The sequence below is a fragment of the Protopterus annectens genome, chromosome 9.part0, assembly GCF_019279795.1.
Source record: "Protopterus annectens isolate FY-2018-M chromosome 9.part0, PAN1.0, whole genome shotgun sequence".
Lineage (NCBI taxonomy): Eukaryota > Metazoa > Chordata > Ceratodontiformes > Protopteridae > Protopterus > Protopterus annectens.
The window spans coordinates 453366832-453392535 of NC_056743.1; the positions used below are offsets into that span (position 1 = coordinate 453366832).

Here is a 25704-nt window from a genome sequence, read left to right on the forward strand (position 1 = left end):
CACGTTATTCCACTCCCTTCGGCCTTATCCCAAGGCTAAAAGAGGAGGGAAGATGTGGTTCATAAATCACAGAAGTTCTTTCCTCAACAGCAGGAAGATTCCCCTGCCAGAGGCAGAGGACGGGGAAATTTTTCTGGGAGACGCCGTCCCAGAGGCGGCAGAGGGCCCGCAACACTGGAGACCGCGAGTCCTTTCGTGGCTCTTCAGCCTCCCACACTTCATGAGGGATTGCCCGGCTGTGCTGCTCGAGCCAGTCGGGTGCCGTTTTGCCAAGCACCTAAAAGCCTGGGAGTCTATTACTCAGGACAGATGGGTGCTTCGGATTATTGCCGGAGGTTACACCATTCCCTTCACACACTGACCGCCACCGTCCAAAAAATCCCGGACCCACCACCCAGTCAAAGGGAAATTGCAGCCGCAGAAGCTTCAAAGCTGCTAGAAAAGGAGTCATCCAACCGGTCCCCACAGACCAGATCGGATCCGAAATTACTCAAGGTTCTTTTAGTGCCAAAAGACAGGGGACCTGAGACCCATATTGGATCTCAGCAAACTAAACCAGTCCGTCATGAAGTCCAAATTCGAATGGTCACTTTACAATCCATTCTCCCATTGTTGGAGAAGGATGTTTGGATGTGCTCCATAGATCTCAAGGACGCCTATTATCACATACCGATACATCAGGCGTCCAGGAGGTATCTGCGCTTCAGCCTGGGAGACAGTCATTTCCAATTTTGTGCACTGCCCTTTGGTCTCACCACAGCCCCAGGGTGTTCACCAAGTGTTTGGCAGTAGTGACTGCTCACCTGAGGAGTCTCGGATTCCAAGTGTTTCCCTATCTGGACGACTGGCTCCTGACTGCCACCACCAGGCATCTACTACTAGCCAACCTACAAGCCACCATCTCCTGGGTGCTTCCCTGGGAATTACATTCAATTGGTCAAAGTCTGTCTTGCTGCCCTCTCAGCGCATAAGATTCATAGGAGCAGAGATAGACTCAAAATTGATGCATCTTTCTTCCTACCGAAAGGATTCAAACATTACAAGGTCAAGTCCGAGCCCTGCTTCCAAGATCCAAAGCCCCAGCCAGGTTGGTCCTGCAACTTTTAGGTTCAATGTCTGCCACGGTTCTCCTAGTTCCGCTGGCAAGATTGCACATGAGGATTCTTCAGTGGCTGTTATCGACACAATGGTCTTTTCAGGATCTCCCCCTCAATCATCTCATACTGATTACAGAAACGTGCAAGCGGGACCTCCGCTGGTGGCTTCAGCCATCCAATCTGAATCAGGGAAGACCTTTTGTTATTTCCCCTCCGGTGGCCACCTTGACAACGGATGCCTCCCAGACGGGGTGGGGGGACATTGTCTGGGCAGGTTAGTTCAGGGTTCTTGGCTTCCAGACGAAACTTTTCTCCATATCAATGTATTGGAAATGAGGGCTGTACTTCTGTCCCTACAAGCCCTCCACAAGTTTCTCCCTCAAGGCATTATCGCTATCCACACAGACAACATGTCGGTGGTCTGGTATCTAAACAAACAAGGAGGGACCAGATCTTACCCCCTTTGCAGAGAGGCCATGAGGGTGTCGGGACGACAGCACCAGTCCCTTCACACTTTGAAATTAACAGCTTGGCTCCTCCACTTCCGACCTTAGTCAGAAATCACACCTTAGACCCGGAAGTTATTCACATTTTATCTTCGGCCCACAAACCCACCACTAAGAAATTGTATCTCAGTAAGTGGAAGAGGTTTGCTATCTGGGCTCAACTCAGAGGCTTAGACCCTATTACTGCCCCGATACCAGAGGTCTTGAAATTTTTAACATCCTTGTTTAATCAAGGATCTTCAGTCTCTACTATTAAAGTCCAACTAGCAGCTATCTCCAAATTTCACGAATCCATAGACCCACCGTTGATGAGCAGCAGATTATGTAAAACTTTCATGAAAGGTGCTGTGCTTTTAAGACCCCAGTTTTTCATCCTGCGCCTCTGTGGGATCTTGATTTGGTACTGTGCCTTAACATCTTCCCTTTGAACCGGCTGCTACATGTGAGTTGAAATATCTGTCTTGGAAAACTGCCTTCTTAGTTGCAATTACCTCTGCAAGAAGAGTTTCAGAACTTCAAGCCCTATCTATCAAACCTCCGTACTTGATTTTTCACAAGGATAGAGTATCACTTAGGCCTAATCCATCTTTTGTTCCAAAAGTTTGTTCTAGTCTCTGTCTCCAACAATCTCTAGAGCTACCAGTTTTCTTTCCAAAATTTTCAAATGAAGCGGAATACACCTTGCATAAATTGGATGTTCACAGGCAATTGCGCTTCTATCTAGACAGGACTCAACAAATTCGAAAAACAGACCAATTGTTTGTGTCCTTTTCAGATAATAAATTGGGTAAAACCATCACTAAAGCTACTATTTCCAAATGGATTAGAGATTGCATAACTCAGGCTTATTCCTCTTCAAATAAGCAACTTACAACATCTATCAAAGCTCACTCTACCAGAGCTATGGCTACCTCTATTGCGTTTCATTCCAAGCTCGCTATTTCTGAGATTTGTGCTGCGGCTACTTGGTCCAACCCGCACACTTTCATTTCCCACTATAAATTGGACGTGGCATCTAAACATCTAAAAGGCGAGCATCATTTGGTTCCACGGTACTCAGGAGTGTTTTCCAGTGAGCCACCCAGGATTCAGGTGCTAGGGACGCTGTCCCATCAGTCAGAATGTAGGCGAGATAGGATCACATAACATCTTTTAGTTATGTACTCACCATAACTTCAGATGTTTGGGATCCATCTCGCCTACATTCCTAATACCCACCCTCCTTCCCCCTGCCTTGGAGATCAGAAGAGATGGAACGGTTTGAATTCTACTATTTTTATCTTGTATCATCTGTCGATGTTATATAAGCAGTGCGTGCGTGTGTGCATGTATGCGGACAAACTAGATCTGGGGGATTGGTAGTGGTGCATCCTGGGATATAGTAAGCTCAGCCAATAAGAGACTTCGCTCTTTGGCATAAGCGTGCCGAGTCGGAGCCGAGGGATCGGCTCCGAACCCATCAGTCAGAATGTAGGCGAGATGGATCCCAAACATCTGAAGTTATGGTGAGTACATAACTAAAAGTTATTTTAAATCAGAGGCCTGGGTACAGGCATACATACTCATGTTTGCTTACAGCTAAGTTGAAGGTGAGTACTTCTAGAGTAAATCACTCGTTTAATAGAGCTGAGAGACAGGCTCCTTTAATACTTACATAGTGGTTGGCATTTTTAGTTAAACCAAATAGACATCATAGGACAGAATAGAGGGGATGAGTGAAGGGCGTGGGGGATAGTGAAAGGGATGTTAGTCAGGGTTAGAGCAAGGGCATAGCCAGGGTATTATGAGGTATTCTTTGAGATATTTTTTGAAGAGTAATGTAGAAGAAAGAGAAGAGACTTCATTAGGAAGTTGGTTCCAAGCTTTACCCACTGTGTTAGATTACAGAGTTAACAGCCTTGTTATTACATTTAGTAGTGGAAACTAGTAGCTTATTAGCTGAGCGTAGTGTTTCAAGATTCTTGTATGGAGTAATCAGACTAGAGAGGATTGGGGTATTCATAGGGTGATAGAGAATCTTTTGGGTTATAGTAAGTTGTTGATAATGAAGTTGGTTCTGCAGTTCTAGCCATCCCAGCTGTTTAAGGTTGTGACAGTGATGGGTTCTAAAAGGGGCACCTGTGGCGAATCTGGCGATGTTATTGTAGCTGGTTGCTAGTTTGCTTAGGTGGTTTTTAGATAGGTTGGTATAAATGGCAGAGGCATAAAACAGGGTGGAGATAAGGTGGGTTGGTATATGGTAACACAAGACAAACATTCTAAGTTTATAAGAGCAATATTTAAAAAGCATCCCCATTTTTTTGGCTCTGTTCCCCCCATTATTTTTGGCTTTATCCAGATTTTTTTGTGCTAAGAGATTAAGAGCTACGGAGCAGGGCCATGTTTGATACGCCTGATGTAAATATGTGTCTGCCTATCCAGTCATCAAGACTAACTTTAAATGTTGCCAATCTAGTGCTTGTTTGGTTTGTAGTGGCAAAGCATTCCATGGGATGGAAATATTTTCTGTTAGTAACCTATCCTACTCAATAAGTGTTGTTTATGTTTTGGTGTAGACTTAGGTCTGTATTACTGGTTTTGTGAAGAAATAGGAGGTTGAATAAGACTGGGACTTTTGGGGCACAGAAATCTAGAAACAGATGACATTGGAGCATCTTGTAGGCTACTGAATATAAAAAGAGTTGTGCTAGTGTTTCTGCGTGATTCAAGGATTTAAGAACTTTAATTTATGGCTAACTGTGATGTTCTATTGATTCCTGTGAGTTGTCTAAAGGTAGCTTATATGACTGAGTTTTTTTCTTGTAGTTAATATTCAAGTTAAACTGAAGGAATTTGTCTGAGTAATACAAGTCCACGTTATATGGTGGAAAATAAAAATTCAGTTTTAAATAGAATCACATGTACTGGAATGGTTCCCCTATGAATTTATAAATTAAATTTCCATGATTTACATTTCCTCATTCACAAACAAACAAATGATACCATGGTAAATCTGTTCAGTCCAACATGAGCAATTACACTAAAAAAATTCAGCATGAATCCATTCACCCCCCACCAGCCCCAATCCCAGAAACACTACCCTGGAGAAAGAGAAATTATATAAAGTGTTTTAAACATATGTTTTATTCTTTCTCCAAAGTCACTGTACCTTGGGGTTAAATAATTAGTGTACTAGAGTGTGCACAGTAAAATATCCTAACAAAATCCCAGTATATGCGGAATATAAATCATCTTCAAGTTAGTGGAACTGATGAAGTTTCTAGGGCTGGTAGGGAAATCTACTGGAATTGCTAAGTTTTGCAGAAGCTTATAGTTCTCTCCTGTATCAGTGTCTGTTTTTATCACATGACCCTCCAGATTGTACTGTTGCATTAATTACTTACTGCAGAGTGGAGCATCTTTTCATTAAAACAAATTATTTTTAATGTTATTTTTTAATATTCTCTAGGCATTTACCAAGTAGCACATTAATCATTGCTGCTGCTTGGAAATTACTTAGAAATGTTGGAAATGTTAAGCTCAGAAAGGAATACAAGCTATGTCACACCTGTATGCTCCCTCAGGATTTTATAACATTAGAGAATATGAGTAAGAACAGCTTTGTTCTAATATTTTAGATTTGAATTGAATTTAGGCATTCTGAAGTAGATTGGTTTGAAACTTTCAGATCTGCATACTCTCATTCATCACCGAGCTAACAAAAATGAGACTCGAATGTGATATAGTTGATCAAGGTTTGCATAGGGCACCAGGGAAGCCCAGAATGTCAAAAGTTGGTAAAGGGAAAAAGCCTCTGAATAGTTCTAGAGTGTACCAGTGCAAAAAAGAAAGTCAGAAACATGAAATTAGATTCATTTACAGACTCATTTCATAATTTTATTTGGGTAATCAATTCAGTGATAAATAATAGTTTCCATCATCTTTTTTCTTTAAATCATATTTACATATGTGTATGTGAGGGAATAATTTTCAGAATCTCATGGAAACAAAAATGAGCTAAATGTCAGTGCTTGTATTTCTGTTATGTATGAAATTTCTGAAGTTGTAACATTATTCCTCTAAAAAAACATAAATAAGTAAATTCTGAATAGTTTTGGTATAGCAGCTAATATAAATGCACAAAGTGCAGTGTATTCATCTATAAAACCTGATGTAACTTTTTCTTTACAGGATGACCAGACACCATTACACTGTGCTGCACGAACAGGTCACACCGGCTTGGTTAAAGTGCTTTTGGAAAACAAAGCAGACCCAAATTTGGCAACTACAGCAGGACACACCCCACTTCATTATGCTGCAAGAGAAGGACATGTGGAAACTGTTTCAGCCTTGTTAGACAAAGGAGCATCTCAAACATGTATGACCAAGGTAAGGCCACTCTGTGTCCACTTTCAGTGAATGCATTTGAATTTGGGGCCGCAGGTGCACACTACTAGTTCTGTTTCACAGAATACATAATAAGATAGGGCTTTGTGTTGGTTTGACATTTTTGGTACATATAATTTTTTTTAAAGCTTTCTAATGTCTATTTTTTGTTTATAAGTGTACATTGCCAATAAAAGCTCAGTTATTTAAGTTTCGCTGTTCATTAGAAAAACATGTGTTTTGTTGGATAGACAGGAATTCTGTTATTCTGAGTTAAGTCTATATTAGAGACTGTTTCACAGTAATATCAAAGAACTCTGCTTTTGGAGTAGAAAGTACTCACAGATAAAGGAGAGGAACATACAAACAGTTTGTTTGTGTTCATTCAGTACTCAGTATCGAATCATTTTTAGTGGGTAACTCCCAGTAGGCCCAAATGCCTCTTTTCATGGGTGATCTGATAGTTTTGGTCTGCATACATATCCTACTTAGTGCTGTACATTTGTGTGTTAATTAAACCAATATCTGTAAGATGCAGCTCATTACAAGCTCATTGCATTAACCATTCACTGAGTACTGTCAATCCCTGCAGGTATGATATAGTCACTAGTAACATAAGGAACACTGCAAAGGTTGCTGGAGCTGCAAGATAATTAGGGTTATGATGTTACAGATAAAGGTAGCTCTTGGACGTGGCAGAGGGCACTAGATTACATTTCTGTAAGGTAATATATTGTATGCACTTCCGGAAAGTCTGTGTAATTTGGCAAATAAATCACTAGTGCCATACTGTTACTTATGCCTTGTGGCTCCTGGAAGATGGGATAATAAAAAAAAAAATCACATGGGACATTTTGCTGAATATTCCATACATTTCATGGTACAAGGGAAGTGGGGCCTGGAATAGCACAGCCACAACATTTTTATGGTGTGGAGCTCTTAGCAGATGACTAAATCCCTGTATGAGTAAACCTATAATATTATCATGTGCTAAGCTCCTAGGAACTGGGGGTATGCTACATAAGTTCATCAAAGCCATAACGCTGAATATAGCATGGGGTTTCTAGAAGTAGGCAGAGACACTAATTCTCCTGAACCTGAGTGTTACCATGCTTGTAGCTCTTGGAATTTAGGAGGGGGGGTGGCATTAGAATGAATTTGGGTCATAATGCTTCACATACCATGTAGCTTCTGTAAGCAGAGATTATAGATCATGATAACTGTAATTTTAGCTGTTGTGTGCAATTCCTGAAAACTGTGTGAGGGTCATGTCACATCATAATATAACTTGTGGCATCTCAATGTAGGAGGAACCACTAGAGCCTTGGAGCCAGTAATGCTATATGTTGGATAATGGAAGCCGCTATGAGACCAGAGCTGTAATGGTGTGAGACTGCTCCATGGCATAGAGGGATAAGGCCTAGAACACTGACTGTGGCCCAGCTGACCTGGCTATGATTAGTGGCTTGGGCATCTGAGACTCCATCAGGGAAAGCTGGGCAAGTCCATCTGGTGGTGGGGGTGGCGGAGAAGGACACATGTTTAGAACACACAAGCAGTTTGATTTCCATGGGCGACACTGGGGATATGACTGCTGGTTGCTACCCGAGGGTGAGATGGACATCCTGCTGACATCAGCTCCTTGTGGAAGTAGAGGGCAGTTCTTCATTGACATCTATTGTGGAGAAGCACCGGGGTTAGGTGATGATTAGCTGTACAGAAGATAAACAGAGCAAAAGAAAAAAACAGAGTTGTAATGATGTGCTATATAATACTGTTGTATAACACCTGAAAATAGATAAGGTGCAGTATATTATCCACCCCTAATTTTGCATGTCATATATAACTCTTGTGGGACAGTATAACACAAGGGCTATATATCATGCAGCTTCCTGGAAATTTGGGGGGTTATTAGAGTTGTAGCATATGTTTTTCTTTTAATGCTGGAGATGTGATCTGCTGAGGCATTAACTTGGTGGGGGTCACTCCTAAGGACCTGTACCAATTTTCAATGTCATTCCCTCAGTGATTCATAATTCCTGGACAAATCCAATAATAATATGCTAGCAAAGAACCAAAATCAGGGACAATTCTTAAATATTACCTTAATTCACCTGAAAGGTTAATAGAGAAGCAGGATTTGTATCAATATTCTTCTACGGAACAATAAAAAAGTATGAAACTATGATGACTGGATTTATTGAGTAACTGTAGTCCTGACATATTTACCAGAAAATCAAACATCTTTCTTGGGACAGACAAAAATATGAGATAGCATTGGGGGGTTGCATTGCTTTAAACTTGGCACTCCATGTATTTTTTCTTGCATTTGACCACAGTGTGACATCTGAGGTGGCCAAGTGTGTGTGTGTGTGTGTGTGTGTGTATATGTGTATTTGTGTGTGCCTCTCCATGTGTGTGTGCATCCGAGTTTCTGCATGTGCATGAGAGCCTGTCTCTCTACCTCTGGATCTGTTGTTGTTGTGTGTGTGTGTGTGTGTGTGTGTGTGTGTGTGTGTGTGTGTGTGTGTGTGTGTGTGTGTGTGTGTGGATTCACTTTAGAGCACTGAAAGCCCATAACATTAAAATTCAAAACACTGAGACCAAAATCCTGACACTGAAAATTCACACCATTGACTCCTATAACACTGAAAATACATAGGAAATCAGCATGTACTATATTGCAGCACAACTACATACAAAAACAAATAAAAAACAAACCATATTACACTTCTTCAACTATAAGCAGGGGGACAAGCATCCCCTGCACCCCCTGCTACTTAAATATTTCAACTCCAAGATCCCACTACAATACACTACATTAAGATGTATTATGTTGTAGTATAGCAAGTAAGAAGGGAACATGACTGACGTTAGCTATGCAACTCTGGTAAGTATCACCGAGATATATAGTAATGTGTAATGTTTTAACAGTGAAGTAGTGTTTCTAAGAGAAGGTTGAGGATAGTTTTTTACAATTTAAACAGGCAGTCATGAAGCACGAAATTGTATGTTTGCTGTTTTGTTCTGTGTAGTGCGATCTCAGAGTTGATCTATTTAAGTAGTAGGGGGTGTGGGGGGTGCAGGGGGGCTATCCCCCTTGCTTATAGTTGGAGAAGTGTAATGGGAATATAACTAAGGTTACAACAGGTAGTCCTGAAGCACGTAATGGTATATTTGCCATTTTCTTCTGTGGAGTGCGATCTCATAGTTGATAAATTTAAGTAGCAGGGGGTGTGGGAGGCATTAAGAACAGTAATAAGTTTTCTTATATAGTTGTGTTGGAATATTGTAAGTGTTGGTGTACTCTGTTTTTTCAATATTATGAAATTCAGAATTTTGAGTTTTCAAGATTATGAGCTTTCAAGATTCTGAAGCGGACCTAAATATATATATATATATATATATATATATATATATATATATATATATATATATATATATAAAACATTATGTTTGTGTATGTTTTTTCATGTGTTTGAATTAAATACAAATGTTTTTATGTGTATTTTGGATGTAAAATACATCTTCCAACTAAAATGACGTATTGTTCAGCAACTATGAAACATTAGGCTGAGTAACTTTTTTACATATCAAAAGTTAAAAAAATATATGTGCATACTAACAATAAAAGAAACGCCAATCAATTTAACAGACAGTCAGTTTTTCTAAGTGAAATGATACCTTCCAAGGGGAGTGCTATAGGGGGAAAAAACATTTCAGGGTGGATAGGTCCTCTGCCTATGGTGCCATGCCTCACCTCCCCACTAATGTCTGCTGTGGTGGACATTACTGCTTTCTTAAATTATTCCTCTGTAATGATTCATAACAAGCATGCAGATAAAAGGTCAAAGCATGCATGTCTACAGCTAATGAGGTTTGGCTTTATTGGCCTGAATGTACCCATAAAGACTTGAAAAGTTAAAAGTCATGAACATTTAGAAGCCTCGTAGTTGAAACATTGTTATGTTGTTAAAGGGGTCATTTGCATATATCCTGTCAGCCCTCAATATAGAAGAATTAAGGTATTACACAATGAATGGTTTGTCTGTGTAATGTTTTATACCTTTTTGTTTAGAAGCATTTATTAATTTGGGTTTTTTTTGCCCTGGAATCAGTCAAACCTCTACTCTCCATTTAATTTCACTCCATCCCATTAGAGTCAAATACTGTTCATAGCATGTATATTTTAAGCATTTTGCAGGTCTTGACAATTTCAGTCATTTCAAAACCTTTTCACATACTTGTATCTCTAGATTCATGTTACCAATTTTCATTCCTAATGATGAGAAAGTATTTTTAGAAATTGGAATATATCCAATATTCCATTGTCTTCTGTGTATCCTGCACTTCTCTTTATTAATCCAAATTGTTTTAAATCTACACTTCATAACTTCTATCACTTTACTGCTCCCTATCGGTATTTTGACATAAAAATGTTATCTACATATCACAGGATGAAGAGAAAGACTTTGATTCTCTCACAGTCTGTCAGATCAGATTTGTTGTAACTCAGCACCCTTGCAGACATATTCATGGATAAACTGTTTGATACGACTCACAGGACAGCCATTTTAACTCTCCTATACATATCTGTCTTTCATACAGTCTAGCCATTTGTCATAGGGCTAGTTTTAAACACCTTTATTGAATTATCACTTGTGACTTAGGCAAATTTACATTCATATAAAAGCAATCAAACAGTACTAACAAGTTCATGTTTGTAAACATTATACTTCAAATGTATTTCTATATATCATATAACCTAAACAACATTACATAACTTATTTAATTCCTGCCCCCTTTTTTAACAGGAAACATCTTTATTAAACCAACACTTAGGTTTCTGCTTAAATGTAAAGTTTAAACTGCATTTACTGTTGTAGGCTACACACTCAAGTGCGATAGCCTTTTCTGTGTTTATTTACTGTTTAATTGCATTTTTTTGCTTAATTTAGACCTAAAAAAAAAAAAAAAAAAAAACAATTACTCTTTGCTTGTTTCCCATCTTTTTCTCTACTACAGTGGTCTGGATCCCAGATTTGCTTTCTTTTTCTGCATATCAGTGGGAGTGGTAAGCATTGAGCTGCCTATCTGTCGCTAGAGGAGTGGTTTCCAGCTCAGAATATATACCTTATTGGCCGTTTGGGGCTGCTTTCTATCCCTTTGAACTTTCTGGCTTAAAAACCCGTGTTTGCGCATTGCACAGCGCTGCTTAGCTAGGGTTAGAATTATTACCGGTGCCAGAAAGTCTGCTCTTCGAATTTTCCCTTAGAACTAGCCAGTTTTTTCAGTTTTAGCACTTAAACCTGATTCTTTGAGCTTACCACTTGCTTAAAACTCATTGTAAGCACTAGATAGTCTATACATTTCTATAGCACTCAACTTTCCTTGCTAAGTAAGAGGAAAACAGTCTTAGTACTTAAATAAATAAGCATGTCTAAGGGGTCAGCTCTCAGTGTTTTCTCCTGTCCACCTGGTGAATCTGGACATCTTGGGGCAATGTAGCAATTGCCTCATGTATGCAGACAACCCTCTCCTCTAACCACCTGACACTACAACCGGTGAGAGATGCACTTATATAGCCAAGCTGGAAGCTAAGCACTAACCAGCCAAGACTGGACTCGTCGGTCAGAAGGAGAAGGTAAACACCTGCACCACACCACACACAACACATAGTCCTTCAAAACCTACACCACCAAAACCCACACATAGTAACACAAAACACACACATACATACGTGGAGTTTCTTAATATAAATCTGCCCAAGCAACGGAGACCTCCGAAGCTGAAACACAAGCAACCACCACCCCCCAACACAACCCAAGTGACACATAGCCCACATTACCAGTGTACCACTCAACCTCAGCCCCTAAGGCTAAACAACATACCCAACACACTAGTTATAGGTCACTCTGTAGTCAGACACACTGATGTCCCACTCACCAGGCTAAACAAGGAGAAAAATACAATCAGCTGCCTGTTGGGTGTCAGGATCTGCCACATAATGCACACATTCAGGTCACTCCACAACAAGTACAACTATGACTCTGTCATTGTCCAAGTTGGAGTGAATGACCTGAGACGTACCTCCCTGGACTACATGAAAATTGACATGGAGGAGCTCTCAGATCTTGTATTCCAGGTAGGTATGACCCTAGCCCTGAGTAGCATCCTGCCATCGCCCAGAATGATACCACAGTACAAGGACAAAATGATTGACTTCAACAATTGGCTAAGCTTCTGGTGTCATTCTAAGGCGATCCCGTATCTGTCTGCCTGGGATGACATGATCGACAGACCTCGATGCTTTGCCAGAGATGGCCTGCACCTTTCATCCCTGGGATTCCGGATACTGGCTAAGGCTCTTGCCACCCCTATAGTGCCTTTTTTAGGCAAAGCTCAAATGACAAAATTACCATTGTAACAGGTACAAGCAAGCAAAATCTTAGGGTAATGCTACTCAATGCTAGAAGTCAAAACCTCAAAATGCACTCACTCAAGGCACTCCTTAAAATGGAGAACATTGACATCTGTGCAATGACAGAGACCTGGTTCAAGGCTCCAGAGAGCACCCCTGCAATACCAGGCTACAATTCATACCACACCTTTCGGCCACCTAACCTGAACTGAACCACCAACGGTGGAGATGTGTCCATATTCACCAAGGATATCCACACCTCCAGGCTAGTTGCCCAACATAATGCATCCAAAATTCTCCAGGTGCAACTAACACTAGGCAAGACTGCAATCCAAATTGTAGTTTGCTACAGATCCCCCACCATGCCCCAAGATTCCCACTCCACTTTTCTTAACATACTGGAAAATATTAAGGTACAACCAAATACCCTAATACTGGGCAACTTCAACTACCCCATCATTAACTGGGAAAACTACTCATGTACCAGCACACTTGCTCAACGTTTTTTGGAATTCATAAATTCCAACACCTTGAATCATCTTATCCATACCCCCACCAGGGGCACCAATATCCTACACCTGGTCATTACCAACATGGGTGACCCATGCTCCACACCAGAGGTCAACTCCTCGTTAGTCAGATCAAACCATAAGCTAATCACCCTAGACATCCACCTCCTGCTCCCACCCCCTATTAAGGTAACCACCATAAAAAACTTCTCCAAAGCCAACTTCATGCTTTTTAAGACAGAAGAGGCAAACTTCACAGCAGCCATGCAGATGGAAGTAGAAGTACGACTGCTGAATCGTACACCAGTGCACTGTATGAGCACATACATGTGTGCATGGATCGTGCCATCCCAAAGGAACCAAGACACTCTCCTCCAAAAAAAGGAAGCAAAACTAGTGGTCCCCTGCTGTAAACAAACTTTACAGCAGAAGGAAGAAACTGTTGCAAAAAGAGTAAAATCCCATGAGTGGAGGAACTTCGTGGTCAGCCTCAGTAAGAAGCTGCGATCCCTTATAAAATCCTCTAAAGCTAGTTACGAAAACAAAATCACCACAGATTCAAAAGACAACCACAAGGCATTCTATAGTGACATCAAGAATCTCAATGGCAACACTCAGATCTGCTCTGAGTTATAGCACAATGGCATTAAATATACAGAACCAAATGATGTTGGCAACATCCTGGCAAATAGGTTCAGTGCTAATTTCACCCCCTCTCGCCCCCTAAAGGTCCCATCTCAATACTGGAAGAATGCCAATTCCCGGTAATCACGACCACAGAGGTAAAAACTGCACTCTCCAAAGCCAAGATTGCAGCATCCATGTGACCAGACAACACCCTGGGCTGTGTTCTACACGAACTACAAAACAAACTGGCACCCCACCTAAGTACCATGTTCAGTCATAGCCTCACTTCAGGCTTTTTGCCTACTGAATGGCGCACAGCTATATTTAGCCCACTCCACAAGGGGGGATCCAACAAGGACCCCGTGAACTACCTCCCCATTAGCCTGACGTGCCTGATCTGCAAAGCCATGGAACGTATCATCATGAAACTTATAAACAAAGACATAAGTAACCTTCAAACTCTGGACACCACCCAATTTGGGTTTGTGAAAGGTAGATCATTTCTTCTAAACCTGACTGACTTCTTTAAAGCAGCCACCAGAGCCATGGATGAGGGTAAGGTGGTCCACACAGCCTATTTAGACCATGCCAAGGCCTTCAACACCATCCCCCACTCTGGAATCATAGATAAACTCACTATCATCATCATCATCATCCCCTTTTTCCCATTTACATGGGGTCTGGATATCGTATTAACTGTCGCCAACTCTCTCGAGTCATTGCCACTCTCCTGCCTTCTTCAACACTCATGCCTGACTGTCGCAGATCTTCTTTCACACAATCCATCCACCTCTTTGCTGGACGCCCTCGCTTCCTCTTACCTTCTTCCTGTCTTTCCCAAATCTCCCTCACCAGATTGTCTTCTGCTTTTCTACACATGTGCCCATACCATCGTAATCTGTTTTCTTTGATCTTTTCTGCAATTGGAGCTACTTTGGCTTCTGCTCTTATGTCCTCATTTCTTCGCCTGTCCCGCAGTGTGCATCCTACCACCTTTTTCAGGCACTTAATTTCCATCACCTCTAGCTTCTTCAACTGTTCTGCCTTTACTGCCCAGGTTTCTGTACCATACAGTAGTACTGGTTGCACCACTGTCTTGTACACCTTACTTTTCAGCTTCTTTGGCATTCTTCTGTCATATACTACACCTGATACTCTATGCCAGTTGGCTGCAGACCCTCTGATTCTAGCTTTGACCTCTTCATTCAGACTACCTTTCTCCTCAACCACCCCTCCTAGATACTTGAAGCTGTTTACCTGTTCCACTATCTTCCCATCTATCTCTATTCTCAGCTTCTTCTGATTTTCCCAATCTGCTGCCATTACCACTGTCTTATCTGTGCTTAGTTTCATCCCATGTGCCTTCAGATTTGCATTCCATTCTCCTATCCTTTGCTGAAGTTCTAGATCAGAGTCTGCCTGTACTGCCACATCGTCTGCATACAGCAGCTTTGTTGCTCTGACCCCCTCCAAACTGTTTGCTGATGTAGTTCATTACCAGTATGAACGGCAGTGGGCTCAGAGCTGATCCCTGGTGTACACCCACTCCCACTGCGAACCCCTCAGTGAGGCCAAACACTGTTCGTACTTGAGTCACTGGGTCCTTGTACATAGCCTGTACTAATTCTACCAATGTTTCTGGGACTTCAAACCACCGCAGTACTGCCCAGATCAGCTTTCTTGGGACCTTGTCATATGCTTTCTCCAAGTCTAGGAAAGCCCAGTTTGACTCTCTCCTCTTCTCTAGTTTCTTCTCAAGTATCTGTCTCAATGCAAACATCGGGTCAATTGTGCTGCATCCTGATCTGAATCTGAACTGTTCATCTCCCATCTTACATTCTACTGTTCTGCGTATACGTTTATCAATCACCCTCTCCAGAACTTTCATGCAATGTGGTAGGAGTTTGATGCCTCTGTACTGTCCACAGTTGTGAATGTCCCCTTTGTTCTTGTACAATGGCACAAGTATGCTTATTCTCCAGTCATCTGGAATACACCTTTCTCTCCACACTGCAGTTAGTACCCTCAGGAGCCATTTCTCCCCTAGCTCACCCAGCATCTTTATCATATCTGCTGTGACCTCATCTGAGCCTTCTGCTTTCCCTGATTTAATTTTCCTTAGTGCTGCTCTTACTTCTTCTAAGCTGGGCTCCTCTTCTACTCTCATTGTAGGCTGTTTCTGGGGCAGTACCGCTTCTGTGGGTTTTTTTCATTCAGAAGCTGCTGGAAATACTCCTTCCATCTGCCTTTGATGTCCTGTGGGATGGTAAGCAGGTTGTTGCTGGAATCCCTTATGAAGGGTGTCTGACTATCTTCTTTATCTTTCTGTCTTTGCCTTGCAACCTGGTATAATTTCTTTGTGCCCCTTACTGAGTCACTTTCCAGAAGCTGATAGAGTGCCTCTGATGCCCTATTCTTTGCTATTGCAACTTCTTTCTTAGTTTGTTTGTTAGCCAACCAGTAGTCCTTCCTAGCTTGGTCAGTCTTTTCAATCTCTCACTTCTTCCTGCACTCCTCCTTTCTTTTGATTACTTCCTGCACTTCTGCATTCCACCACCAGCTTTCCTTATGTACCTTATTTCCATACCTGGCTCGGCCACATATCTTTTCTGTAGTCCTAACACATGCTGTTTTTAGGCGCTGCCACTCTTCTTCAACTCCACCTATTTCCTCCTTTTCTTGGGGTGCTACAGCCCTGAGTAATTCCTTGAACTGCTGTACTTTCTCTCCAGTCAACTTCCAGGTCTTCAGCCTGGTCTCTGTTGACCTTAGAGCCTTCTCTGACCACTGCTTGCAGCTGATTGTGGCAACTACTGGTTTATGCTGTGAACCGACTGTTTCACTGGGGATGACTTTGCAATCATGGATTCTACCCCAGTGCCTTTTCCTTACTAGGAGGAAGTCTACCTGAGTTGCATGTTGGCTACTCTTGTATGTGATCTTGTGACTGTCTCTCTTTCTGAACCATGTGTTGGCTACTATCAAGCCATTTGCCAGACAGAAGTCTAGAATGGCTTCTCCTTCTTTATTCCTATTGCTCCACCCATGTGGACCCAGGCAGTACTCATATCCTGTTCTGTCTGTCCCGATATGTGCATTTAAGTCACCCATTATCAACACCGATTCATGTTGTCCTGCTTTATCTAGTAGGTCCTGCAGCTGCTGTCTGAATGCACTCTTTTCCTCACTATCACAACCCTGCTGTGGGGCATAGGCTGAGGTTATGAATGCTGTCCTATCATTACACTGGAGTCTGATTGCCATGAGTCTGTCATTAATTCAGATGATATCCCTCACTGACTTCTGAAGCCTCTGTCTCACCACAATTCCTACACCATTTCTAGCCTGTCCACCACCTGAGTAGTAGAGTCTGGATCCCAGGGCAAGTGGCTTTGTTTCACTGCCCTTCCATCTCGTCTCTTGGATACATAGGATGTCCAGCCTCCTCCGTATCATCATGTCATCCCCTTCTAAGCTGTGTCCTGTCAGTGAACCTACATTAAGCGTAGCAATTCTCAGTTCATGTTTGTCAGGTTGGTTGATTTTATGTCCAGCTTTCACTCAACAGAGCTATCCCAGGTAACCCAGGCTGGGCAACTAGACACCGGCCAGCCAGTAGCCTATTGACCCAGGGCTGCTGGGCTTTTATGGCGGGCACACACACTGGCCAGTAGGGGCACATATACCCCTCCCACCGTTAGCATGGGTCCCTGGCGTGGGTCAGAGAGTAGGCCGGGTCCTCAACCCACTTATCACCGGTAACTACCCATGCCCATTTTTTGGCGACAGTCAACATGACCGAATCACCTAGAGCCATATTTTACACCATCGAGTGGCTAGCCCTGCCATGGCACGCAGTTTGTGATCCGTGTTCTCCTATCTTGAGGATACTGCGCACGACAATAGATGCTCAAAGCGGTTGGTCTTTTTACAACTCTTCCCCCCATTGGGCACCATGTAGAGTCTGTGCTGCTGCCCACAGCTCCATTCATTGGTGAGTTTGAGATGGAAACACTCAGCATGTTTTTTGAACATGGGAGAAACCCCACGGAGACAGAGAGAACATGCAAACTCCAAACAGGCATTAGTCGGACGTCAGGATCGAACCTTGTGCATTGGAGGCGAAGACCTTAACCACTAAGCCATCTGGTCTCATACTTAATAGATAAACTCACTAAACTGGGCATAAATCCCTATGTCATGTGATGGTTTGCTAACTTGTTCATTGACAGAACCCACACAGTGAAAGTAGCCAACTCCAAATCCAACTCCAGACCAGTGACAAGTGGAGTACCACAGAGTTCAGTCCTGGGTCCCCTCTTGTTTGGCATCTACTTCTCTGAAGTTCAGGCCAACATTGAGGGTCTATGGCTAACAAAGTTTGCAGACGACTGCAAACTGGGAGCCATTACTGATTCCCCAAATGATGTGGACATTCTACAAATGGGCCTCACTGAGACAGATGCCTGGTGTTAAAGCCATGGCCTCAAGCTCAGTGCCAAAAAATGCATAGTCATCCCCTTTGGGAAAACCCTCTGCCCATGAACTACCACATAGGTGGTAGTCCACTTAACACCAAAAGTGTGATAAGAGACTTAGGGACACTGATGGACAGTAGTCTCTTCTTTGAAAACCACATCACCACAGTAGTCAGGAAATCCTTCTACATGGCACACATCATTACAAAAGGTTTCTCGTCCAGAAAAAAGGAGGTCAGTGTTCCTCTCTACTCATCCCTCATTATTCCTATTATAGAGTACAACACCATGTTTGGTATGTACCTCACAAGACATTTACAACAACTGAAAAGGCCGGAGAAATACCTCACAAAGAGGATCACTGGCCTCAATCAGTTGCCCTATGCAGACCGTCTAAAAAAACTCCAGCTCTTCTCTGTCACATATTGCCTACTCAGAGGCGATCTCTGCCTAACATACAAGGCCATGTCAAACACAGAGCTGTTGGACATACTACACTTAAAGTAAACCCAATCCCTCTGAGCCACATGCTTTAGGGACCTAAACCTTGTCACCACAATAAACAAAACATGCTGGAGGGCAAGGTTCCTGTTCCAGAGACTTCCCATACTCTGGAACAGACTGCCCATTTATGTCAAGCAGAGCACCTAATTAGCCCTCTTTAAGAAAAATCTTGATGATTGGATGGGAAATAGGAAATTCACCCTGGAGGTCACTTCTGTGGCTCTGCTCGACAGGGGCACAGGAAAATAATTTTTTATGGGTGGCAAAAGCCAGGGAATCTTTATGGCTAGGCTTATATAGGCCCTAGAGTAGACAGCCTAGTACCTACCTGTGAACCTGTGAACTTACGACATAGGCAATCATGCATTTATATAAATGAAAACAAACCCCACAGACACAATCCTAGTTGCATTCATTTTACATCACAAACTATACTGACATACTCCCAGTTTCAGCCATTATACATCACTTATCTACCAATTCATTTTCAGTCAGGCATTACATAGCTCATTTAAGCTCTGCCTTCTTGTAAACCTCATTCCTCCCCTGTATGTATTGTTCCCACAGTTCACATTTTTCCAATGTAGTTTGCTCCTGCCCTTTTCTAAAGATCTCAAGTTCTAGTTGTTTTATCTCTGTTACTATATTCACAACTTCTAGTACAGTTGGTTTAGATTTTGATTTCCATTTTCTAGTAATTGCTTTTTTGGCAGCCACCATAATTAGACACAGCAATGCCTTACTATATCTAGGCAATTCTGATTCTGCATCATAACTCAGAAAAATAATTTCCTGTGTTATACCAATCTGTCCACAAAGCATCTCACAGTGCAACCCACAGACTATACTTAGTCTACCAACGCACCACCCTCCCAGAAAATATGTTCCCAATTAGCACTTTCTTCCCTGTCACACCTCCAACTTTTGCTGCCTAGCTGAGGAAAAATTCTCTGGAGTCTAATTGGGTATAAAAATTATTTGCTATAGGGTTTGACCTGGATTTTGCATATAAAGCAATAATCCAAACTTATCACCAGAGTTTTTAAATGTGCCAACATACTTTTTATAGACTCATCATTAATGGTTATAAATTACTATTCCACAATACAGTAATGAAGAAATACTAATAGTTAAACTCCACCTAAAAACAAAAAAAAAAAATCAGAAATCCATAATTCTTGTAGCAGTCTATACCCCCTCCCAAAAAATGCAAAGACTACCAAAAATACAGCTACTTTCAACCAAGAAATCATCCTGCTCAGTAACCTTAGCATAGATTGGACCTCTAACAAACCTTACTGTACTCACCATAATATTACCGTATACCATTTCACTCAGCTAATGTAACAACCTGCTCAGTTTGACAAAGTATCCAAAAAAAATCCATACTAGACTTTATACTCTCAATCATTTCTAAAAAAAAATTAACTAGCAAGCACCTTCACAGACTTTCTCAGCCTTCATCACCCCACCTACATTAAAAGGGAAAACCACAAGTCCCCAATCCCCTACACTTCAATTCTGTGGAAACTTAACTTGTGTCTTTCGGCTTTTCCCAGTTAGGGGTCGCCACAGCGGAACTCCGGTCTGCTAATGATTGGCAGTAGAGTTTTACGTGCTGGCTTGCCGGGCGTAACGCACAACCTTCAAAGAAGGAACACCCGTTCACACATGTAGCCACACAGAAGATGCTCTAACTGAGAATCGAACGGGCAATGTCTAACTAATCTTGATAAATCCATATTTAATGACACACTTAAAAAATTTGATTGGGAACCCCCTCAAATATCTGCCTCTAGATGAATCTATCTGTCACGTGAATAACTCCTCCTTAACCATACTAAATTAACAAGCCCCACTGAGAAACAAAACAGTGAAAATAAATTTTGCATCATGGCTAACATGTCAAATTAGGCAACTCATGAGAGACAGAGGCAATGGCTGGAAAAAATGGCACAAAACTAGGACCCACTCCTACCTAGAAACATATCAGTGCCCAAGTTCATTTATGATAAAAAGAACAACTTCTACACAATCCAGACCACACACACACACACACACACACACACACACACACACACACACACACACACACACACACACACACACACACACAAAATAAATAAATAAATAAATAAAACTAAAAATAAATGATTTGGCAAAGGTTAACCTTCTAAAACCAGGCAGAAAACCCATAGCAAATCCATCTGAAAGCAGCAGCAACATTACAAACAAATTCAACAAACACTTCATATCCAGTACTCTCCTTATCTCAGACAATAATAACCTACACCCATCCAGACCACAGTGCCACACCCCAGCTCATTCTAACAGCCATCCAGACAAATACCATCAAAAATAAATTCAAAAATTGAAGCCCACAGCACTAGTTTCTGACAGACTGCCATCACAATGCATCACTATAGCGAGCGACACCATTTGCTACCCTGCATCTATCCTAATAAATGGATATATTACAGAAAATGACATTCCAGTCCTATGTAAAGCTTCCCTCATAATCCCAGTACACAAAGGTGGCACATCCACAGAACTGTCAAACTATTGCCCTATAACAAACCTTCTTCCCCTCTCCAAAGTATTTGAAAAATGCAGACATTGACTCCTCCTTCAGAGGCTTAATCTTAAAGGCCTCACAACTCCCTCAACTAGCTGGTTCACCAGCTACTTAAACAATCACATCCAGTCTGTAAAATGGAATGACTCCCACTCCAACCTCCTTCCAATCACTGCAGGAGTCCCCCAAGGCTCCATACTTGGGCAGTGCATTTCCATATCTTCATTAATTACATGCACAAGGAATCAGAACTCACCACCATAAAACTATATTTTGATTACTCAACTTTAGTTTGCTCAGCCCCAAATCTTCCCACTTTAGAAACCATCACACTGGAATATTTCATCTCTATAGAAAACTGGATAAATAAATCTGAATTGCTCTTAAACCCCAACAAAACCAAACTAATCCTATTTCTTCCCAAAAACATAAATGAAAACAGCACTGAATGTAATATTATCTCTTTAAGCAAAATTAAAAATTGAAAATGCTATCAATATAAAATTACTAGGAGCTATCATTGATTATTCTTCTTCTTCTTTTGGCTTTTCCCGGTAAGGGGTTGCCACAGAGGATCACCTGTCCGCTCATGATTGGCAGTGGAGTTTTACGGTGTCGAGTTGCCAACCCGGCGCCCAGCCTTCCACAGAAGGCACATACATGCACACACTCACACCTAAGGCCAATTTAGAGTGTCCAATCCACCTATAACATGTCTTTGGGATGTGGGAGAAAACCAGAGCACCCGGAGGAAACCCACACGACCACAGGGAGGACATGCAGACTCCGCACAGAAGGCACCTCAGCCGAGGATCGAACTGGAGAACCTCTTGCTGTGAGGTGGCAACGCTAACTGCTGCACCACCGTGGCAGCCCCCAGGAGCTATCATTGATGACAAGTTAAAATGTGATCTGCACATTGACACTGCAGACAAAACACACCCTGCAAACTAGGCTGTCTTTCAGAGTAAAGCACATGATAAGTGGTCATAGTAGAACAATAGCGGTCACCCTCCTTCTCCTTCTTACCCTTCTGTATGCCTCATTAATATTCATAAATCTCAACTCTTCCACCAAACACAAACTAAAAAGCGTCTACAACAAAATTTCCAAGTTTGCCTGCAGCCTCCCAAACCACTCCCACCATTATAGTGCTCAATACCCTCAGCATGCTTGAACTTCCTCAAATCATCACCCTGTCCCAGCTACTCACAGGACACAAGAACTTCACCATCCACTTAAAACACCAGTGCTCACATATCTCAACCAATGGCATGAATCCCATAGAAATCTAAGATCCTCAGAACTTTAACTTTTGGTAATAAATGCATCTAATAATTAGCACAATGACTTGCTATTCTGTCTTGCTATCTCCAAGGCATGAAACAGACTTCCAAACCACATCAGGCTTTTAAATAACCTGCAACAATTCAAATATGCCTTAAACTATCGCCTGGCAATTAATAAACTATGCGACTATTAACTACAAACACTTTTTTGAAGAGGTATCATTTATTAGTAAAATGTTTATGGATAGAGGGTACTCGAGTAACGATTTGCTTAATTGTTGTGAGGAAGTTTTAAATAAACAAGACAAGTTCCATGTGCTCATTTTAATAAATGGTTTGGCAGACTATGCAAATAAAAAAATAACAAGAAAATTCAACAATACAAGCTTGATGTAGGGTTTTGGAGATGTCATTTGATGACTTAGCATTAAATGAATTTAGACCAACAACTGCAATATTCAAAAAGGGAATATATATTTATGTATTTAAGACAGTCAGTGAAAAACTAAGTTTAAAAAAAAAAAATCAAGAAAATTAAAAAGCATGTTACAAAAGAATGATGTTTCATTGCCTTTATTCAATCCTGAAAGACCGAACGGAATGCATGAATGTGGACAATGTAAAATATTTTAACTGCACCTTATCTTTCATTGTCACATGTAGTGTGGACCATTTCTATAGGGGTCTGCCTCGACCCATGGAAATTACATTTCAACAAAACATAATTAGGCGAACTCCTTTTCGCGAAAGTGTATTTTTACGAAAATGCACTTTCGCAAAAAGGCAACTAAGCAAACAGCAATGGGGGCTGTTGCTTAGATCATGGCACAGTGGGGATAAAGGAATACTCCCTTTTCCCCACTGTAGTGTAATCTCGGAGTGAGAATATAAAAGTAGCTGGGTGTGGAGAGTGCAGGGGGACTTGCCCTCCCTGCATAAACGTGGTTCGTGTTTTTTTTCGATTTATATGTATTTTGTGAAAGTGCATTTTTGTGAAAACATAAAAACACTGTTTTGCAGGAGGGCAAGCCCCCTCTCCACCCCCCACACTCCCACTACTTAAATATACTAACTCTGAGATCACACTACAGTTTCTTTGCCAGTTTGTTGAACCGATATTGCGAAAGTGGACTTTTGTTTAAGTGCACATTCGTGTAAGTGGTCCTCTACTTTTCTCTTTCGAAATAATGAAATTTTGACAAAGAAAAGTAGACCCATATATATAGGTTCTGTATCACATTGTCGAACTCTATATATCTATATATACACACAGACACACACACACTGGTACACCTATGCAACCAGTGTATTGTAAGTTTTTTTATTTTTTATATTTTTTCCCCTAACAGATGTATTTGTTTTTCAATTGAAGTGTACAGGTTATAGGTCATATTAAAGGTGGGAAAAGTTTTGAAATTATGTATTGTGCTCTCATTTTTTTATATCACAAAAACCTGGCATTTTAACAGGGGTGTGTACACTTTTGTGTACACTGTAGATATATATATATATATATATATATATATATATATATATATATATATATATGAATATATATATATATATATATATATATATATATACACATACATACATATATATATATATATATATATATATATATATATATATATATATATATATATATATATATATACACATACATATATATACATATACACTATGGCTATATATATATATATATATATATATATATATATATATATTATGGTATATATATATATATATATATATATATATATATATCCGTGTATATATATATATATATATATATATATATATATATCCGTGTATGTGTATATATATATATATATATATATATATATATATATATATCCACACACACAAACATATCTATTGCACCACTTACAATGTTTTGAAGACCTTAAACATATACTATGTAATGGTTAATGTGCATTACAGCTGTTCAAACTTTAAATATGTTTACATGACAGCAGATATACATGAATAATATAAGCAGTAGGATGTGGTATAACATTATTAGAGTATTAGAGGAAAGTGGGATTTAGTATTTACAGTCTCAATTTTCTTAGTTTTTGCAAAATATTACATCTTTTTGTTCAAATGTTCCACAATTTTCAAGTGGCACCTTGCATGACTGTGGTAGAAGGACTTCAAATATCCTTAAATAAAAACTAAGTTTCTACAGTACTTCATCTTGGCAGGCATCACATCTCTTACTCTAACTGACCACTCTACCATTTTTGCTATTTGGTCACTACTGCGACAAGACCACATCCATATCCTGATAATTAGACAACTCAGTGCTTCTGTTACAGCAACTAGTGGATGACATCAGGTGTGCAGACTTGTCATTTGCCAGATATTTAATCCTAAATTTACTTCCAGCAAGATCCTTGCTGCTGAATACACGGAAGATGCCACAAAATATTTATTTAGTGGTTTACCATTTTGGTAACATGGTTCATACACTGTTCTGCAGGCCCTTAATAGATATGGTCTGAGTCAGACAACATCATCAGGGACAGTAAACTTTATACAGTGAATAATATCAATGGCATAAAGACATTATTAACATATGTGATGTACATTATATAGTGATTAATGACAGTGACATCTAGGCGAATAAAAATGCAAGGGGCACTGTGTAATCGATCTCTGATGTTATATTTAAACACAAAATAGGGAAATGGGCATAGACAGGAAAAATGACATTTTCTAATAAGCAGCTCAAGTTTTACCATGCTTGAATGTACTAATAAATAAAACAACAACATTGGCATCAGTAGAACGTAAATGAGTGATACGAAAGACGGTGGGGGAATTTATCAAGGTACTATAATATGTATACCTCTGCTTGTGAACATGCCATTGAGCCTTTCCCAGATTCAGTAGTTACCCTTATGCTGCATGGTCCTCTGACATGAAGACTTGCAACACAGCAAAGGGTTGGCTCAGCAGCCATGGTGAATGCTAATGAAGCATTCCCGAGGAGAGGCATATGCCAATTAGTCATGTGCTCTATCTCTTTTTCTCTCTCTCTCTCTCTCTCTCTCTGTCTCTTCTAGAACTGCCTCCAGAAAAGAATCTACATGGCAGTTCAAAATCAGCATGGTCATCCCCACTGTGATATAGGGAAATATTGCCAACCAAGCTATCTGGAATTTTGTAAATAATTCTGTCATTTGTGAATATTGATATGATCTATGCAGAATTATATGTTATGTGGATATTATACAATGACAGGCAAGTAGCATTCCAAAACGTGCATGCTGATTGGCCAGCCTGTTGTAAATCCGACATATACTAATGGAAAAAGGTCTGGTCGCC

At 40.7% G+C, this 25704-nt stretch overlaps 1 protein-coding gene across 3 annotated transcripts in view; it reads left to right on the forward strand.

Annotated features, from left to right (window-relative positions):
• Positions 1 to 25704, forward strand: part of ANK1 (ankyrin 1) — a 1899552-nt gene that overhangs the window by 842415 nt on the left and 1031433 nt on the right. For all 3 annotated transcript variants that reach the window (XM_044082993.1, XM_044082990.1, XM_044082992.1), the window contains exon 14: positions 5774 to 5971. In XM_044082993.1, coding sequence (XP_043938928.1) covers positions 5774 to 5971 — 198 coding nt within the window. The remainder of the gene's footprint in view (positions 1 to 5773; positions 5972 to 25704) is intronic.